Below are 20,223 nucleotides of genomic sequence, written 5' to 3'. Positions count from 1 at the left end.
TGGTGCTATCTGCACTTCTGTTCAAATGTGATAACACTCTTCTCTTTCAATACATGGTGCTATCTACACTTCTGTTCAAATGTGATACACTCTTCTCTTTCAATACATGGTGCTATCTGCACTTCTGTTCAAATGTGATACACTCTTCTCTTTCAATACATGGTGCTATCTACACTTCTGTTCAAATGTGATACACTCTTCTCTTTCAATACATGGTGCTATCTACACTTCTGTTCAAATGTGATACACTCTTCTCTTTCAATACATGGTGCTATCTACACTTCTGTTCAAATGTGATACACTCTTCTCTTTCAATACATGGTGCTATCTGCACTTCTGTTCAAATGTGATACACTCTTCTCTTTCAATACATGGTGCTATCTACACTTCTGTTCAAATGTGATACACTCTTCTCTTTCAATACATGGTGCTATCTGCACTTCTGTTCAAATGTGATACACTCTTCTCTTTCAATACATGGTGCTATCTACACTTCTGTTCAAATGTGATACACTCTTCTTCTCTTTCAATACATGGTGCTATCTGCACTTCTGTTCAAATGTGATACACTCTTCTCTTTCAATACATGGTGCTATCTACACTTCTGTTCAAATGTGATACACTCTTCTCTTTCAATACATGGTGCTATCTACACTTCTGTTCAAATGTGATACACTCTTCTCTTTCAATACATGGTGCTATCTGCACTTCTGTTCAAATGTGATACACTCTTCTCTTTCAATACATGGTGCTATCTACACTTCTGTTCAAATGTGATACACTCTTCTCTTTCAATACATGGTGCTATCTGCACTTCTGTTCAAATGTGATACACTCTTCTCTTTCAATACATGGTGCTATCTACACTTCTGTTCAAATGTGATACACTCTTCTCTTTCAATACATGGTGCTATCTGCACTTCTGTTCAAATGTGATACACTCTTCTCTTTCAATACATGGTGCTATCTACACTTCTGTTCAAATGTGATACACTCTTCTCTTTCAATACATGGTGCTATCTACACTTCTGTTCAAATGTGATACACTCTTCTCTTTCAATACATGGTGCTATCTACACTTCTGTTCAAATGTGATACACTCTTCTCTTTCAATACATGGTGCTATCTGCACTTCTGTTCAAATGTGATACACTCTTCTCTTTCAATACATGGTGCTATCTACACTTCTGTTCAAATGTGATACACTCTTCTCTTTCAATACATGGTGCTATCTGCACTTCTGTTCAAATGTGATACACTCTTCTCTTTCAATACATGGTGCTATCTACACTTCTGTTCAAATGTGATACACTCTTCTCTTTCAATACATGGTGCTATCTACACTTCTGTTCAAATGTGATACACTCTTCTCTTTCAATACATGGTGCTATCTGCACTTCTGTTCAAATGTGATACACTCTTCTCTTTCAATACATGGTGCTATCTACACTTCTGTTCAAATGTGATACACTCTTCTCTTTCAATACATGGTGCTATCTGCACTTCTGTTCAAATGTGATACACTCTTCTCTTTCAATACATGGTGCTATCTACACTTCTGTTCAAATGTGATACACTCTTCTCTTTCAATACATGGTGCTATCTGCACTTCTGTTCAAATGTGATACACTCTTCTCTTTCAATACATGGTGCTATCTACACTTCTGTTCAAATGTGATACACTCTTCTCTTTCAATACATGGTGCTATCTACACTTCTGTTCAAATGTGATACACTCTTCTCTTTCAATACATGGTGCTATCTACACTTCTGTTCAAATGTGATACACTCTTCTCTTTCAATACATGGTGCTATCTGCACTTCTGTTCTAATGTGATACACTCTTCTCTTTCAATACATGGTGCTATCTACACTTCTGTTCTAATGTGATACACTCTTCTCTTTCAATACATGGTGCTATCTACACTTCTGTTCTAATGTGATACACTCTTCTCTTTCAATACATGGTGCTATCTACACTTCTGTTCAAATGTGATACACTCTTCTCTTTCAATACATGGTGCTATCTACACTTCTGTTCAAATGTGATACACTCTTCTCTTTCAATACATGGTGCTATCTACACTTCTGTTCTAATGTGATACACTCTTCTCTTTCAATACATGGTGCTATCTGCACTTCTGTTCTAATGTGATACACTCTTCTCTTTCAATACATGGTGCTATCTACACTTCTGTTCTAATGTGATACACTCTTCTCTTTCAATACATGGTGCTATCTACACTTCTGTTCAAATGTGATACACTCATCTCTTTCAATACATGGTGCTATCTACACTTCTGTTCAAATGTGATACACTCTTCTCTTTCAATACATGGTGCTATCTACACTTCTGTTCTAATGTGATACACTCTTCTCTTTCAATACATGGTGCTATCTGCACTTCTGTTCTAATGTGATACACTCTTCTCTTTCAATACATGGTGCTATCTACACTTCTGTTCAAATGTGATACACTCTTCTCTTTCAATACATGGTGCTATCTACACTTCTGTTCTAATGTGATACACTCTTCTCTTTCAATACATGGTGCTATCTACACTTCTGTTCTAATGTGATACACTCTTCTCTTTCAATACATGGTGCTATCTGCACTTCTGTTCAAATGTGATACACTCTTCTCTTTCAATACATGGTGCTATCTGCACTTCTGTTCAAATGTGATACACTCTTCTCTTTCAATACATGGTGCTATCTACACTTCTGTTCTAATGTGATACACTCTTCTCTTTCAATACATGGTGCTATCTACACTTCTGTTCAAATGTGATACACTCTTCTCTTTCAAGACTTGAGTTCCTAGAGATGCTACAAATGGGTCTGACTATGAGTCCAGTAGGGCAGTATTGGTCCAACCAAAACTGATATTTAATATGTTCAAGAATATTCAATTATACCATATTTTGATGACAAGTACAATCAGACAAAAACAATATCAATTAAATATTTAAATTATTTTCTACTTTTGCATCTGCTTTAAAATCTTTGGGGTTTTTGCCCTAATAGTCCTCTCTTGTCCAGGAACTTATTTGCAGAGTTTGTAAACAATAACAATAAAGATTTTGTGGTATGGATATTGATGTAATCACTGTAGTACAAATTGTGTCGTACTTGGCGTCGTTATCATCAAGTGAAGTGAAGTGAAGTGAAGTGAATTATATTTATATAGCGCTTTTCTCTAGTGACTCAAAGCGCTTTACATAGTGAAAGCCAATATCTAAGTTACATTTAAAGCAGTGTGGTGGCACTGGGGGCAGGTGGGTCAAGTGTCTTGCCCAAGGACACAACGGCAGTGACTAGGATGGCGGAAGCGGGAATCGAACCTGCAACCCTCAAGTTGCTGGCACGGCCGCTCTACCAACTGAGCTATAGCGCCCCATTCGTGTCGATCCCCCCCCGCCGCTTGGAGCGCTGTTTTAGCTGCTGGCGGCAGTTAGCATGTTTCGTGGTATCGCCCTACGACGGCTAACGTAGCATGTCTATCCGCTCTCATCCATACTCCTAATAAATCCATCTTGTTTGCTGCCACAGATCAGCCACTTTGAAGAAGCTTTGCACTGTGGAAGGACGTTAGCCAATATTCCTCTGGCAAAGACGCATCAGTTGACTGTGCTGCCGCAGTTTATGTCTTTTCTCCTCTCTATTTAGCTGAGCTATTTCAGCATTTTTATACAGAACAATTGTAAAGAAGAAAACAGGAAGAAGTACTGCTATTGTCAAGAAAACCTGGCTGGCTAACATCGGAGGAGTTTTATAGCATTTTGATGGGTGACCTGATAAAGTTTATTCCTTATTTATAAAGGCTCATAAACATGTTCTGTCAAAACCATTTGTTTGTATTTCATTGGTGAAATATATCACGTGACACCATATTTTTAAAAGGATGGAGATCTTACCTGCAACTCCTTCAGTTTTTTCTGGAGTTGAGCACTCAGGGTCTGCTCATCCTCTATTTTGGCAGAAAGCTGGTTGGTTTCAAAATCCTTCCTGTGGAGACACAGATGCATCAATGCCAAATGGGAGCTCCGAAAGGGGCGTGGCCAAGTAGCTTCAGCCTTATTGGTCAGAGGAAGGCTCAGGAAGTGCTCAGTCCAGAAAATGCATGCATGTTCTGTGAAGGAGACTATCCTGAACTGAACCATGAACTATGGTTCACAAGGGACACATAAAGAAACATTCACCGGGAAGGAAACTCCCGTAGAGATGCCCAAACTAATCTTCCTCCTGACTGTGGGCTCAAGGACTTAACCCCTAGGTCAGTAGTTCGAGACCCGTGCCGTGGAGCCTCCATTTACCAACCACTTTTCCATTGAAGTCGCTGTGTGCTGGCAGCCATTTTGTGCTTGCTCATGTTGAAGAGAACGACGAAGCGGGCTTCGCACCACAGCAAGTTTTTAATTGTGATGAGACCGGACTTTCCTGGAAAACCCTTCCAAAGCAGACTTTTGTCTCAATATGTCAACCTGGATTTTGTCCTGTCTTCCTTCTCATGGGTTCCAACAGTGACGTGCGGTGAGGTTCATGGCTGGTGAGGCACTGACTTCATCACAGTCAGATTTACAAACGTATGAACCCTAAAGAGTATCTTATTCACCATTTGATTAGCAGCCGTTAACGGGTGCTTCAAAAGCTCATAGCAGCATTCTTTACAGTTACAAACTGTAGCACACAAAAAAGCACATTTAATTAAAAAAAAAAGTTATTATGGTCTTACCTTTACTTATAAATGAGGTCCAGGCTCCGCTCCTTCTGAACAAAAGCATCGATAACTTGTTGATAGAAGTCTTCCTTATCTTTCTTCAGTTTTAAAAGTCTCTCTGTCTTGATGGAGATCTCTGTCTGAAGCAAACCTTTTAGCTCCGGCGGTCTTCCTTTAATTATTACCTCCTGCTTGGATTGAAAGTCCAGTCACTTATTCTGCAGCCAAGTAATCGCAGGAATGATCCCTGGGATCACTAGCGCCCTCTACCACCATGAGGCGGGAGCACAGGTGCCTCACACAGTGCGTCTTCGCAGACGTTTTATGATTGGCCAGCACCAGAAATAAGTTACACACACACATTTGTTGACAAAATACACTGTACATGATATACCTCAGCTAACTAAACTATGCAAATGTATAATATTCATATAGCAATACACTCTCACTGCACAGCAGCCAGCAGTTAGCCGAGTCATTGCGCAATCCATGGTGAGGCACAACTGGCTGCTGCCTCACCGCAAGTCTCTTCTCAGTATTTAAACGGCAAATGTGAAAATTCTGCGATTTTGAATGAAAATCATCCAAAACAGGTGAAGTTAAATGGAAAATAACTTTATAAAGTATAATCACGGGATACATATAACAATTTAATAATATTTTTTCTTTTTACATTTTTTTTCTTTCCATGATGGCACGTGAGGCCCCGCCTCCCCTGACTGCACGTCACTGGGTTCCAACAATTTTGAAGTTTTTATTATTTTTACATTCCAGTGTTCCTCAATGGCAGCCGTCTGCTGATGACGACTCCTGTGATGGTGTTTACTCACCTGCCTCCTCTGTACTCTTCCGTGGATGCATTTCTTCTTATATATGTGTGTGTGTGTGTGTGTGTGTGTGTGTGTGTGTGTGTTCTTGTTAACAGAGACAGTTGATCCATGACTTCCGTATGTGTGTTTGATACACACTAGTGAATAGTGTTGTTTTGCTAGTTACAAACCTTCACCTGCTTCGTTATACAAACTGTTTGGTTTATAAACCCCGTTTAAAAACAATTGAGGTTTATGAGTGGAGCGGTAAGCAAAAAACCACTTACTTTTTCAGCCTCTCTTCGAGTTGCTGCTTGTCATTTTCCAGGTCCATAATACTCTCCTGAGCTAGTTTCAGGTCCCCTTCAAGCTTTCGCTTTGCTCTTTCAAGGTCCATCCGCACTTTCTTCTCTTGCTCGAGGGAGCCTTCCAGCTGTTGGAGGCCAGACACCACCTTGACATTAAAGACAGTGGACCTTGCATGCTGGATGTTCCTTACGTCGTCCACTTGCTGCTCCAGTTTGGACTTGGCCTTGGTCAGAGTGTTGACTTTGTCTTCTTCGCTCTGAAGGTCATCCAGGGTTTGCTGATGAGCTTCTTGCAAGGCTTTCTTCTCCTTGGTCAGCTTGGCAATGATTTCATCCAAAGCTGCCATTTCCTCGGTCAGGTTCTTCACCTGCGAGAGGTGCACCAATTTCCAGTTTTAGATAACACGATAATATTGTTTCCAACTATAATGCTCACTTAGAATACTTTTTTTTCCCTCCAAAATTGACAATGCGTCTTATCTTCTCCGGTGCGGCTAATGCACGGATTAATTCTGGTCAGGCTTTCTGGCCTTCAAGTCATTTTATTTGGTGCCAGGTGTGCTGATAAGTGTGAGCAGTAGATGGCAGTCACACGTTAGAGATACGTGTGGACTGCGAGTTGACGCCTATTCAATAAATACCTGTAAGCAAACAACACCAAAACTAAGACATTTTATTGGGAATAGAGAACATTACCGTATTTTTCAGAGTATAAATCGCTCCGGAGTATAAGTCGCACCTGCCGAAAATGCATAATAAAGGAAAAAAAACATATATAAGTCGCACTGGCGTATAAGTCGCATTTTTGGGGGAAATGTATTTGATAAAAGCCAACAGCAAGAATAGACATTTGAAAGGCAATTTAAAATAAATACAGAATAGTGAAGAACAGTCTGAATAAGTGTAGGTTATATGAGGCATAAATAATAAATACAGAATAGTGAATAACAGGCTGAATAAGTGTAGGTTATATGAGGCATAAATAATAAACACAGAATAGTGAAGAACAGGCTGAATAAGTGTAGGTTATATGAGGCATAAATAAGCAACTGCTATGTTAAGCTAACATATTATGGTAAGAGTCATTCAAATAACTAGAACATATAGAACATGTTATACCTTTACCAAACTATCTCTCACTCCTAATCCATAAATCCCATAAAATCTTATACGTCTAGTCTCTTACGTCAATGAGATAAATAATATTGATATTTTACGGTAATGTGTTAATAATTTCACACATAAGTCGCTCCTGAATATAAGTCGCACCCCCGGCCAAACTATGAAAAAAACAATGACTTATAGTCCGAAAAATACGGTACTGAAAGATCTGTCAAAATGTTTCACTAAGACTTGGGTAAGCTACGAAGCACACCGCTTGTTGGAACGCAGAGCATTACGGCTACCATAGTCAGACGTACTGTGCTTCAACACACGGTATTATTATGGGGTGTTTTTAAAGACCCCAAAATAGCTTGATCTTTTTTTTTGATTCTCAACATTATGCAAAAGCCACTTTTCTTACCTATTTGTACCTGCTGATGTGTATGTGGGATCTGCATAAATGCTGACAATTTGCCCGTGTCCGCGTTGGAGTAAATTAGCTCCTTTGTTTTCTCTGTCCTTTTGCTGTGGGGCATTCATCCTCCACTCTTGCCATTAGGGTTGCTAAGCATAACCCTAGCTTATATATGTCAGTAGACTCGCTATGGAAAAAACTACCGGTACAATAAAGATGACAGGGAGAAGACACTGTCGAAGTGGAGGCATGTAAATAAGACTAGCCAGATAGCGGCTTGAAGATGGTCTGCAAAACATCATCCAAACAACATTTTAACCAAAGAACCACCGTGACATGTTATGTGGGAAGTGTTTACATAATATGAGCTCTTTAATGCGCTTTATAATGGGGTGCGCTCCAGAAGATACAGCAGAGTGCGTACAGTAGGTGAAATGGTACCTTGTTTTCAGTCGCATGCTTCTCCTTCTCCACTTTTGCGAGGGTTAACTCCAAGTCATCTATGTCTTTCTTCAGCTCAGAACACTCGTCCTCCAATTTTCTCTTCTTAGCCGTGAGTTCGGCATTCATCTCTTCCTCATCCTCCAGTCTTTCAGTCAACTCTTTGGTCTTTCCCTCCAGTTGGATTTTGTTTTTTATCAGGCCCTCACATCGTTCTTCAGCATCACACAGATTGTCTTGCTCCTGTCAGCATGAAATAGATGCAGATTGTGATGAGTGGGCATGCTGTGTGTTGTCACTACCAAACCATGAGTAGACCTACAGCCTGAACTTGGAGCTGCAGGTCGTTCTTCTCTTGGAGAAGCGTGACCATCTTTTCCTCCAGTTCCTTCTTCCGGGCTTCTGATTTGGCGTAAGCCTCTTTCAGTTTCATGAACTCATCCTTCATGTTGGCCATTTCTTTTTCGGTTTCCGCCGATTTGAGGAGAGGTTTGATCTTGAAATACATCTTCATCCAAGGCCAGTTCTTGACCCCCATGAAGGCCCGGATGTTCCACTGGATCACAAGGAGGGCATCCCTGTTGACAACAGAAGGTCATGGTTTGAATCCGGCTCTTACAAGGATAATTCAGGTGGTACTACTTTTTTTATTCCTGAAGAATCATTTTTGGACTTTACCTCCGTTCGACTATCTTCTGGAACTCAATTCTGGCTAGAAGACCTCTTGACCGAGACTGGATTCCAGTGATGATCAGTGCTAATCGATCATCTCTCATTTCTTCCAGCTGACCCAACAGCCCGGCTTTGAAAAACACCTTCATCGACAAATGATTTAGTTTCTGCGTTAGTGATGTGCAGATCAATACTGAAATATCCATACCAGATCTTTATGCTCTAATATCCACTCTTAAATCAAAATTTTGATCATTTGATTTTTTTCTTATTGAGATAATGTATCCATAGTGTAAAGCAGGGGCCGTCATACCACCGCCCGCCCACAGGAAGATTGCATTTATTTGGTGGACAACATGAGTAATTTAGGTCAGTGACTTTGGATGTGCACCATTAAATTATGTGACATGATGCGAACAACCTTCCTCAGTCATGCGGGGGGTTTTTTTAACTTCAAACCAACACAAAATGTCAACAGACATTGCTCACTGAACTTTGTGGACATTAAAAAAAAATCTAAAGCAAGCCTATTCCAACCCATTTCAAAGCATGATGGGGAAAAAAGCAAAACGCTCTCTTCAGTCTTATCCATTTTAGCTGCTTCATATTTCTGATGGCTTCTATGTACTTTTGACTTACTCTTAATATCCATCCATCCATCCATCCATTTTCTACCGCTTATTCCCTTTCGGGGTCGCGGGGGGCGCTGGCGCCTATCTCAGCTACAATCGGGCGGAAGGCAGGGTACACCCTGGACAAGTCGCCACCTCATCGCAGGGCCAACACAGAAAGACAGACAACATTCACACACTAGGGACCATTTAGTGTTGCCAATCAACCTATCCCCAGGTGCATGTCTTTGGAGGTGGGAGGGGCCTATCCCCAGGTGCATGTCTTTGGAGGTGGGAGGGGCCTATCCCCAGGTGCATGTCTTTGGAAGTGGGAGGGGCCTATCCCCAGGTGCATGTCTTTGGAGGTGGGAGGAAGCCGGAGTACCCGGAGGGAACCCACGCATTCACGGGGAGAACATGCAAACTCCACACAGAAAGATCCCGAGCCTGGATTTGAACCCAGGACTGCAAGATCTTCGTATTGTGAGGCAGACGCACTAACCCCTCTGCCACCGTGAAGCCCACTCTTAATATCCAATTATATTTATTAATTATACGTCCATTATATTACATAATATGTACACATACTGTATGTATAAGCTTTCAGCCCTCGACTAGATGTTTTTAACCCACTGCGGCCCCCAAGTCAAAAGGTTTGGTGTAAAGTAGCGTATTTTTTAGGACTATAAAGGCGCACCTTAACGTCTTACATTTGCTCCAAAATGGACGGGGCGCCTTAAGTGTGCGCAGAGTTCCTAAATCTGTAGATGTTGTGTGACTGATCCTGCACGCTGTTGATGTAGACCAGGGGTCAGCAACCCCGGCTCTTTAGCGCCACCCTGCTGGCTCCACAGAGCTTTTTCTAAAATGTATGGAAATGGAAAAGAAATGGGGTGAACATTTTTTGGGTTGTAATATGGTTTCTGTAGGAGGACAAACATGACACATACCTTCTTCATTGTTAGAAAGCCCACTGTTTAATAGTTTTGTGTCTATGCTTCACTGATGAGAGTATTTGGCCAGCGCCGTTTGTCCAACTCATTTCAGCGGCTCTTGAACTCACCGTTGTGTGGCCTGTGACTCAACAGTTTGTTTACATGTGTAACTTTCTCCAACGCTGCCACATAAAGACATGTTTTATGCCACTCCTTCTTTCACCCATTTTGTCCACCAAACATTTTATTCTGTGGATGAGTGCAAAATGGCGAGCTTTGTTATTGACTTGTTGGAGTTCTAATCGGACATATTTGGTCACTGCATGACTGCAAGCTAATCGATGCTAACATGCTATTCAGGCAAGCTGTATGTACACATTGCATCATTATGCCTCATTGGTAGCTAGATTTCAGCTCATTTAATTTCCTTTACTTATGTCCTCTGTGTATTTAGTTTATTTTTCCGTGTGTCATGACACATTTTCTGTATGTAATGTTGGCAGCATTTCGGATAGTTGTTTTTGTGCCATGTTGTTCCAGACTACAGCAAACTTTACCCATCTTGCAAAGATTGTAATAAATCCATTAGAAGAAGACAGACTGACATTTCCTTTAACTTGGACACACACGTCAATAACTTTGGCCATTCTAAGACAGTTATTTCCAGGAGTTCTCACCCTCTGAGTAGTTTTACAAATGTTTTCCAATGTGTAGAATGAATATTACATTTCTGTCAACAAAGATTAGAGTCAGCCTGCGACAGATAGTCATGTTGATAGTAGGCTAATTAACCACTTACATCATGAGTAGCCATCATTAAAACACTTTTATAAGTCTTAACATTTTGCGGCGTATTTGTGGTCCAATATGGCTCTTTCAACATTTTGGCTTGCCGACCCCTGTTATAGAAGAAAGGTGAACGTGACCGAGGACAGCGTGCGGACGTTCAAGGGGGAAGGTTTCACGCGAGAGAGGACGCTAAAAGGCACGCCCCCAGTAGATATAAACGGAAGTGCTGGGATGTGCTTTTTACCAAAGATCGGTTTGGCAAAGGACCCCGAAAATGGCACCTAGGAAGAGACAAGCGTATGAAGCACAGCTCAAACTCTAATCCATCAGTTATGCAGAGGAAAATGGAAATCGAGCAGCCGTGAGAGAATTCAAGACCAACATATCTATGATTCGCAAGTGGAGGAAGCAGGAAAATGAGCTTTACCAAGTCAGGAAGATGAAGCGGAGTTTCTGCGGAAAGCAGGCGAGGTGGCCCGAGGTAGAAGAGCAACTCCGGCACAGGATTGACAATAAAGAACAGCCTGGAGAAGCGTCTCTACAGTCAACATTCGACTGAGGGCAATGAAGCTTGCGGAAGAAAGTCAAATTGAGCATTTGAGGAGTTCCGTCTTGGTGCTTTCCTTTCATGAAACTGCGCCATCTATCTATCCGCGCAAGGGCTAGCGTGGCGCAGCAACGTCCGGCCAATTACAAGGAAAAACTGGTCATCTTCCGTTCCTACTGCAATAAAAAAAATTGCTGACAAACACATTCAGCACAACCACATCACCAGCATGGAGGAGGTGCCGCTTACTTTGGACATCCCGCTTACTTTGGACATCCCGGTGAAGCACACTGTCGGACCGGTACAGTAACGATACGCACAACGGGGCACGAGAAGTTGGATCTAACTGCCGTGCTAGGAGGTGCCGCTTACTTTGGACATCCCGCTTACTTTGGACATCCCGGTGAAGCACACTGTCGGACCGGTACAGTAACGATACGCACAACGGGGCACGAGAAGTCGGCTCTAACCGCCGTGCTAGCTTGCCATGCTAATGGACATTAACTGCCACCTATGGTGATTTTCCAGAGGAAGACGCTGCCTAAAGAAAAGTTTCCACCTGGAGTCATCATTAAGGCAATTCAAAAGGTCTGGATGGACGAGGAGAACATGAGAGAGTGGCTGAGTGAGGTCTACGTAAAGAGACCGGATGGTTTTTTTCCACGCGTCACCGTCCTTGTGGATTTGTGACTCCATGCCCGCCCATCTCACACCCGCCGTGAAAAACCAAGTGCAGCCAACCAACTCAGAGCTTGCCATCAATCCAGGAGGCATGACGAAGGAACTCCAACCGCTGGACATGGGTGTAAGCAGGGCGTTCAAAGTCAAGTTGCGAGCGTCATGGCAGTGATGGATGACAGAATGTGAAAACATGGGTGTAAGCAGGGCGTTCAAAGTCAAGTTGCGAGCGTCATGGCAGTGATGGATGACAGAATGTGAAAACATGGGTGTAAGCAGGGCGTTCAAAGTCAAGTTGCGAGCGTCATGGCAGCGATGGATGACAGAATGTGAAAAGGTTAGTCGCAGTTACGAAGGCCAGGTGGTAGATTGTTCCAGAGCTGGGGAGCTGAGCGACTGAAGGCTCTGCCCCCAGAGGAGGAGAATCCGAGGAAACGAGTGGGGATGGTGAAGTGCAAGAATTCAGACATGTATGGTGGGGCGGGGTTGTGGATGTCCAAAAAGGTGTAGAGAAAGAGTTTGTAGTTGATCCGGTACTGTACGGGAGCTAGTGGAGTTGATGTGGCAGTGACAAGGAGTCTTTGTTATCATGCGAGCAGAATATTGATGTTGAATCGAGAATTAGTTTAAATCAAGAATTGATTCTAAATCGAATCATTACTCCTGAGAATTGAATCGTGTGGTGGCCAAAGGTTCACAGCCCTCGTTAAGTACATTTGCACCAGGTGTCGAATCAGTAATAACGGCAAGAAGTAATATTCTCCCAAGCAATGTTCAAGATACCAACCTTTGTGTGGCCGAGCTTGTACTGGTTGTGGTCAATATCCAGAGAGCCCAACAGTTTCTCTGCAGCCTTCTTGTTGTCAATGAATTGCCCTTCAGGAATCGAGTTGGGGTTCAGAATTCGGTATCTATTGAAGATGTAAGCCAGGAGTAAAAATGTGCAAATAGGAATCCAAAGACGTTTTGCTGAATGAGTTGTTCAAATGTGCCTTTGAAACACAAACCTCTGTTTAAAGTCTCCATAGAGGATCCTGTTGGGGAAGCCCTTCCTGCAGATCCTGATGCCTTCCAGCACACCGTTACAGCGCAGCTGGTGCATCACCAGAGGGTTCTCCATGGCCCCAGGAGTCTTGGTCTCATTGGGGATGATGCAGCGTACAAAGTGGGGGTGAGTGGACCTCAGGTTGGTCATCAGCTTGTTCAGATTCTCCTGCAGGTTGGGACATGTCATCTTTAAAACACCAAACCATCTTGTGCTTGGTTATGCAGTGGTGCTCAAAAGTATTTAGTCAGCAAGTTCTCCCACTTCAAATGATGACAGAGGTCTGTCATTTTCATCATAGGTACACTTCAACAATGCAACTCAGTTTGATTCTTCCTCCAAACACGACGAGCTGAGTTTATAGCAAAAAGTTCTATTTTGGTTTCATCTGACCACATGACATTCTCCCAATCCTCTGCTGTATCATCCATGTATCATTTTTGGTATCAACTCAACTGCTGGTGTTTGGAGGAAGAAGAATACTGAGTTGCATCCCAAGAACTGTGTATATGACAATTCACGCATTAGTGTTTTAGTACCGGCCAGATTTTACGATGTATTATCATGTAAGACGTCACAAGTTGGGTTAGGGTTAGGGTTACCCATCCCTAACCCTAATAGCGTGTGTAAACTATAGAAAACAAAATGTTGCTGTTTTGGATGATCAGCTAGGTTCCTCTGTGATTGCCTCGCAAAGACATCAACTACTGCACAAACGTAGTTCAAACTTGTATATTTAAAGTCTGAAAAGCTCTTACCCGATGTAAAGCAGACACCGTTTGAAAGGACGAACCTTTCTTCTTGGCACCTTTGCCCTTGCCCTCCTGAGCTAAACACACGAGTTGCAAAGTTCAGTACGACGCCATGGAAGCAATACAAAGGCTAGAATGATCAATTATATTCAAATCTTCCGTAACATTGATTATCTGTTTGATTCTTCATAGTTTAAAATACCTGCGTCGGCTCCTGCGTAGCCAGCAAAGAGTACAGACAGCAGCTTGAGGTTGGACTTCTGGAAAAGTCCGACCACAGTCTCATTGAGAGGATCCTTGTTCTTCACCAGCCAGTTGTTGATGTTGTAGTCCACAGTTCCAGCGTAGTGGACCAGAGAGAAATGGGCCTCTGGTTTCCCTTTCACCACCCGGGGCTTCTGGAAGTTGTTGGACTTTCCCAAGTGGTTGTCATAAAGCTTAGCTTTAAAGGTGGTATCACTGGCTTTGGGGAACATGCACTCCTCTTCAAGGATGGACATGATACCCATGGGCTGAGGACGCCAACCTTTGAGTCATTCCAATTCTATGATAAGTCAATGTTAGCTTCTCATTAGCAAGCCTTACCTTTTCAATCAGGTCAATACACGCCTGCAAGTCCATACCAAAATCAATGAAAGTCCATTCAATGCCCTCTTTCTTGTACTCTTCCTGCTCCAGCACAAACATGTGATGGTTGAAGAACTGTTGCAGTTTTTCATTGGTGAAGTTGATGCACAGCTGCTCGAAGGTGTTGAACTGCAATGGAAAGCAACAAAATGGGTTTCTTTCTTCCAGCTCCAACCTCGAGATCAAAGTCGGACACTGTTGTCCACAAACAAGGGACTGGACTCACGTCGAAGATCTCAAATCCAGCGATGTCCAGTACGCCAATAAAGTACTGGCGAGCCTGCTTGGTTTCCAGAGAGTTGTTGATTCTCACCACCATCCACAGGAACATCTTCTCGTACACGGACTTGGACAGCGCCCCGATAGCATAGTACACCTGGGAAGGGATTGGTCAACTTCTAAACCGAAGCCACAAGACTCCAAACGTCAGAAGCCACAAAAAGTAGTAATGTGTGGATGGATATTGAAACATCTCTATCCTCTAATATCCAATGTGTGGATGGATATTGAAACATCTCTATCCTCTAATATCCAATGTGTGGATGGATATTGAAACATCTCTATCCTCTAATATCCAATGTGTGGATGGATATTGAAACATCTCTATCCTCTAATATCCAATGTGTGGATGGATATTGAAACATCTCTATCCTCTAATATCCAATGTGTGGATGGATATTGAAACATCTCTATCCTCTAATATCCAATGTGTGGATGGATATTGAAACATCTCTATCCTCTAATATCCATTCTCAAAGGCTGCTGACTCACACGTCAAATTTGCCAAGGACCGTATTTATATATTTTTCTATTCAGAAAACAATATACAATCAGACATTGTGTCAGCTTTGTATTATAGTTGACAAAGTATATTATTATATTGGTTTTCCCGATATAAGAATAGAACAAAATAATAATAATAATACGATTGTGTGACTGCATGACCTACAAAGTCAACAATTCTTCCTGTAAAAATCTTTGTATTCAAGGTGATGAAGTATCCATCCATCCATTCATTTTCTACCGTTTATTCTCTTTGGGGTTGCGGGGAGCGCTGGTGCCTATCTCAGCTACAATCGGGTGGAAGACGGTGTACACCCTGGACAAGCCGCCACCTCATCGCAGGGCCAACACAGATAGACAGACAACATTCACACACTAGGGACCATTTAGTGGTGGGAGGGGCCTATCCCCAGGTATATATCTTTGGAGGTGGGAGGGGCCTATCCCCAGGTATATGTCTTTGGAGGTGGGAGGGGCGTATCCCCAGGTATATATCTTTGGAGGTGGGAGGGGCGTAACCCCAGGTGCATGTCTTTGGAGGTGGGAGGGGCCTATCCACAGGTATATGTCTTTGGAGGTGGGAGGGGCGTATCCCCAGGTATATATCTTTGGAGGTGGGAGGGGCGTATCCCCAGGTGCATGTCTTTGGAGGTGGGAGGGGCGTAACCCCAGGTGCATGTCTTTGGAGGTGGGAGGGGCCTATCCACAGGTGCATGTCTTTGGAGGTGGGAGGGGCCTATCCCCAGGTGCATGTCTTTGGAGGTGGGAGGGGCCTATCTCCAGGTGCATGTCTTTGGAGGTGGGAGGGGCCTATCCCCAGGTGCATGTCTTTGGAGGTGGGAGGGGCCTATCCCCAGGTGCATGTCTTTGCAGGTGGGAGGAAGCCGGAGTAGAACCCACGCAGTCACTTGGAGAACATGCAAACTCCACACAGAAGATCCTGAGCCCGGGATTGAATCCCAGACTATTGTGAGGGAGACGCACTAACCCCTCTTCCACCGTATTATTATTATAATTAATTATTAGTCGCAGCTTTTTATCTTTTTATCTTTCCATACTGATGTGTTGCTCTTTTTTTCTTACATTTTTAGTGTGTTTTGTCCCCAATGTAAGAATAAAATAGAAATAATAATATCAATATGATTGTTGCCCGTACAAAAATAATGTTTTTTAACACATTTAACTGTCTTTATTATGGTTGTTGTATTTTTTCAAATTAATTGATAAGCTAACATTGTTTTTAATGAGTTCACTAAACTTTGTTTATTTTTCATGTATATTTTGTTTTTATTTTTTCCACCAAGTCAAGTATGGGAACACAATATTGACATGTTTTTATTTCAAAAAGAATTCTAAAAACAGATATTGGGTCAGCTTTGTATTATAGATGGCAAAGTATACTATTGTAAATATTAGTTAGAATATTTCAACTATTTCTAAGTATACTATTGGAAATATTAGTTAGAATATTTCAACTATTTCTCTTTGCATACTGATTTATTGCTCTTTTTCTTTACATTTTTACTGTTGTTATTTTTCCCCTGTAAGAATAAGATAATAATAATAATAACAATAACAATAAGCCAATTGTGTAACTGCATAATCTAGTGTGTCAAAAATTATACCTGTACAAAAATACTAATATTCAGTTACATATGTTGTCATTTTTCAAATTATTAAGTGTTTTTTGTTGTTGTTTTTTTAATTACCTAACAAATCTTTGTTTATATTTTAAGTATATTTTACTTTTACTTTGAGAGCCTCTAATATTTAAAATCAAGGCTTTCTTAACTTTTTCCATCAAGGGCCGCAAACTGAAAAGTCAAGTTTATTAAAAAAAAAAGGAAGAAGGTAAAAACAGATAATATATTTAAAGACAGAAATGTGTTTTAGAAGTGACTAAGTACAATAATATTAATTATTAGTTAAAAAAGGTCTTTTTTTTCTGATTACATTCTGATTTTTTTTTAATGTGTACCCTTGCTTTTTTAGAAAAGACATTATATGAATACTTATTAGAAAATACACAACTTTTGCAGACACATCGGCTATAGTTGCACCAAGTATCGACATCGGCTCTGTATCGCCAATACAAGTCGGAATTTCACCTGGTATCGGATCGTAAAAAGAGAAGTGGTATCGACAGCAACTTACCTGATTAACATTTTGACCTTTGGTGACCCACTCGTTCCCCACTTTCACTCTGGGATGGCAGACACCTTTGATGAGGTCGGCAGAGTTCAGGCCCATCAGGTACGCAACTTTGTCAGCGTCTGGAAGACAAAACACTTTTATTTAGGTCTCCAGTCTCTTGGAAAGTTGGAGGCATTCTCTTGCTATTGTGAAAGTTGGAGGCATTCTCTTGCTATTGTGAAAGTTGGAGGCATTCTCTTGCTATTGTGAAAGTTGGAGGCATTCTCTTGCTATCGTGAAAGTTGGAGGCATTCTCTTGCTATCGTGAAAGTTGGAGGCATTCTCCTGCTATTGTGAAAGTTGGAGACATTCTCTTGCTATTGTGAAAGTTGGAGGCATTCTCTTGCTATTGTGAAAGTTGGAGGCATTCTCTTGCTATCGTGAAAGTTGGAGGCATTCTCTTGCTATTGTGAAAGTTGGAGGCATTCTCTTGCTATTGTGAAAGTTGGAGGCATTCTCTTGCTATTGTGAAAGTTGGAGGCATTCTCTTGCTATCGTGAAAGTTGGAGGCATTCTCCTGCTATTGTGAAAGTTGGAGACATTCTCTTGCTATTGTGAAAGTTGGAGGCATTCTCTTGCTATTGTGAAAGTTGGAGGCATTCTCTTGCTATTGTCAAAGTTGGAGGCATTCTCTTGCTATTGTGAAAGTTGGAGGCATTCTCTTGCTATTGTGAAAGTTGGAGGCATTCTCTTGCTATTGTGAAAGTTGGAGGCATTCTCCTGCTATTGTGAAAGTTGGAGACATTCTCTTGCTATTGTGAAAGTTGGAGGCATTCTCTTGCTATTGTGAAAGTTGGAGGCATTCTCTTGCTATCGTGAAAGTTGGAGGCATTCTCCTGCTATTGTGAAAGTTGGAGACATTCTCTTGCTATTGTGAAAGTTGGAGGCAGTCTCTTGCTATTGTGAAAGTTGGAGGCATTCTCTTGCTATCGTGAAAGTTGGAGGCATTCTCCTGCTATTGTGAAAGTTGGAGACATTCTCTTGCTATTGTGAAAGTTGGAGGCATTCTCTTGCTATTGTGAAAGTTGGAGGCATTCTCTTGCTATTGTGAAAGTTGGAGGCATTCTCTTGCTATCGTGAAAGTTGGAGGCATTCTCCTGCTATTGTGAAAGTTGGAGACATTCTCTTGCTATTGTGAAAGTTGGAGGCAGTCTCTTGCTATTGTGAAAGTTGGAGGCATTCTCTTGCTATCGTGAAAGTTGGAGGCATTCTCCTGCTATTGTGAAAGTTGGAGACATTCTCTTGCTATTGTGAAAGTTGGAGGCATTCTCTTGCTATTGTGAAAGTTGGAGGCATTCTCTTGCTATTGTGAAAGTTGGAGGCATTCTCTTGCTATCGTGAAAGTTGGAGACATTCTCTTGCTATTGTGAAAGTTGGAGGCATTCTCTTGCTATTGTGAAAGTTGGAGGCATTCTCTTGCTATTGTGAAAGTTGGAGACATTCTCTTGCTATTGTGAAAGTTGGAGGCATTCTCTTGCTATTGTGAAAGTTGGAGGCATTCTCTTGCTATTGTGAAAGTTGGAGGCATTCTCTTGCTATTGTGAAAGTTGGAGGCATTCTCTTGCTATTGTGAAAGTTGGAGGCATTCTCTTGCTATTGTGAAAGTTGGAGGCATTCTCTTGCTATTGTGAAAGTTGGAGGCATTCTCTTGCTATTGTGAAAGTTGGAGGCATTCTCTTGCTATTGTGAAAGTTGGAGGCATTCTCTTGCTATTGTGAAAGTTGGAGGCATTCTCTTGCTATCGTGAAAGTTGGAGGCATTCTCTTGCTATTGTGAAAGTTGGAGGCATTCTCTTGCTATTGTGAAAGTTGGAGGCATTCTCTTGCTATTGTGAAAGTTGGAGGCATTCTCTTGCTATTGTGAAAGTTGGAGGCAGTCTCTTGCTATTGTGAAAGTTGGAGGCATTCTCTTGCTATTGTGAAAGTTGGAGGCATTCTCTTGCTATTGTGAAAGTTGGAGGCATTCTCTTGCTATTGTGAAAGTTGGAGGCATTCTCTTGCTATTGTGAAAGTTGGAGGCATTCTCCTGCTATTGTGAAAGTTGGAGGCATTCTCTTGCTATTGTGAAAGTTGGAGGCATTCTCTTGCTATTGTGAAAGTTGGAGACATTCTCTTGCTATTGTGAAAGTTGGAGGCATTCTCTTGCTATTGTGAAAGTTGGAGGCAGTCTCTTGCTATTGTGAAAGTTGGAGGCATTCTCTTGCTATTGTGAAAGTTGGAGGCATTCTCTTGCTATTGTGAAAGTTGGAGGCAGTCTCTTGCTATTGTGAAAGTTGGAGGCATTCTCTTGCTATTGTGAAAGTTGGAGGCATTCTCTTGCTATTGTGAAAGTTGGAGGCATTCTCTTGCTATTGTGAAAGTTGGAGGCATTCTCTTGCTATTGTGAAAGTTGGAGGCATTCTCCTGCTATTGTGAAAGTTGGAGGCATTCTCTTGCTATTGTGAAAGTTGGAGGCATTCTCTTGCTATTGTGAAAGTTGGAGGCATTCTCTTGCTATTGTGAAAGTTGGAGGCATTCTCTTGCTATTGTGAAAGTTGGAGGCATTCTCTTGCTATTGTGAAAGTTGGAGGCATTCTCTTGCTATTGTGAAAGTTGGAGGCATTCTCTTGCTATTGTGAAAGTTGGAGGCATTCTCTTGCTATTGTGAAAGTTGGAGGCATTCTCTTGCTATTGTGAAAGTTGGAGGCATTCTCTTGCTATTGTGAAAGTTGGAGGCATTCTCTTGCTATTGTGAAAGTTGGAGGCATTCTCTTGCTATCGTGAAAGTTGGAGACATTCTCTTGCTATCGTGAAAG

The 20,223-nt window shown here is 41.8% G+C and overlaps 1 protein-coding gene across 1 annotated transcript; it reads right to left on the bottom strand.

Moving 5' to 3' along the window:
- Window positions 1–5,812: 5,812 nt before the first annotated feature.
- LOC133544883 (myosin-7-like) lies at window positions 5,813–17,505 on the bottom strand. Its single transcript, XM_061890111.1, has 12 exons — window positions 17,391–17,505; window positions 14,680–14,829; window positions 14,412–14,582; window positions 14,029–14,338; window positions 13,833–13,903; window positions 13,037–13,242; window positions 12,817–12,940; window positions 8,476–8,612; window positions 8,120–8,375; window positions 7,798–8,040; window positions 6,029–6,205; window positions 5,813–5,962 (listed from the first exon to the last, which is right to left on the bottom strand). Exons 1-12 carry the CDS (start codon window positions 17,484–17,486, stop codon window positions 5,813–5,815), a joined length of 2,091 nt encoding a protein of 696 aa, XP_061746095.1. The 5' UTR covers window positions 17,487–17,505.
- Window positions 17,506–20,223: the final 2,718 nt, after the last annotated feature.

This window comes from Nerophis ophidion, linkage group LG28 (genome assembly GCF_033978795.1).
Source record: "Nerophis ophidion isolate RoL-2023_Sa linkage group LG28, RoL_Noph_v1.0, whole genome shotgun sequence".
Lineage (NCBI taxonomy): Eukaryota > Metazoa > Chordata > Actinopteri > Syngnathiformes > Syngnathidae > Nerophis > Nerophis ophidion.
The sequence above is the reverse complement of the archived record's forward strand: the minus strand, read 5'-3'. Positions and strand labels throughout refer to the sequence as shown.

Bases quoted from the DNA above. Each gene is read 5' to 3' on its own strand.
- LOC133544883 (XM_061890111.1), bottom strand. From the start codon at position 17,486: ATGGGCCTGAACTCTGCCGACCTCATCAAAGGTGTCTGCCATCCCAGA. The intron at 14,830-17,390 runs GTAAGTTGCTGT...ATCCCTTCCCAG, and splicing joins AAGGTCAAAATGTTAATCAG to GTGTACTATGCTATCGGGGC. The intron at 14,583-14,679 runs GTGAGTCCAGTC...TTTCCATTGCAG, and splicing joins CTGGATTTGAGATCTTCGAC to TTCAACACCTTCGAGCAGCT.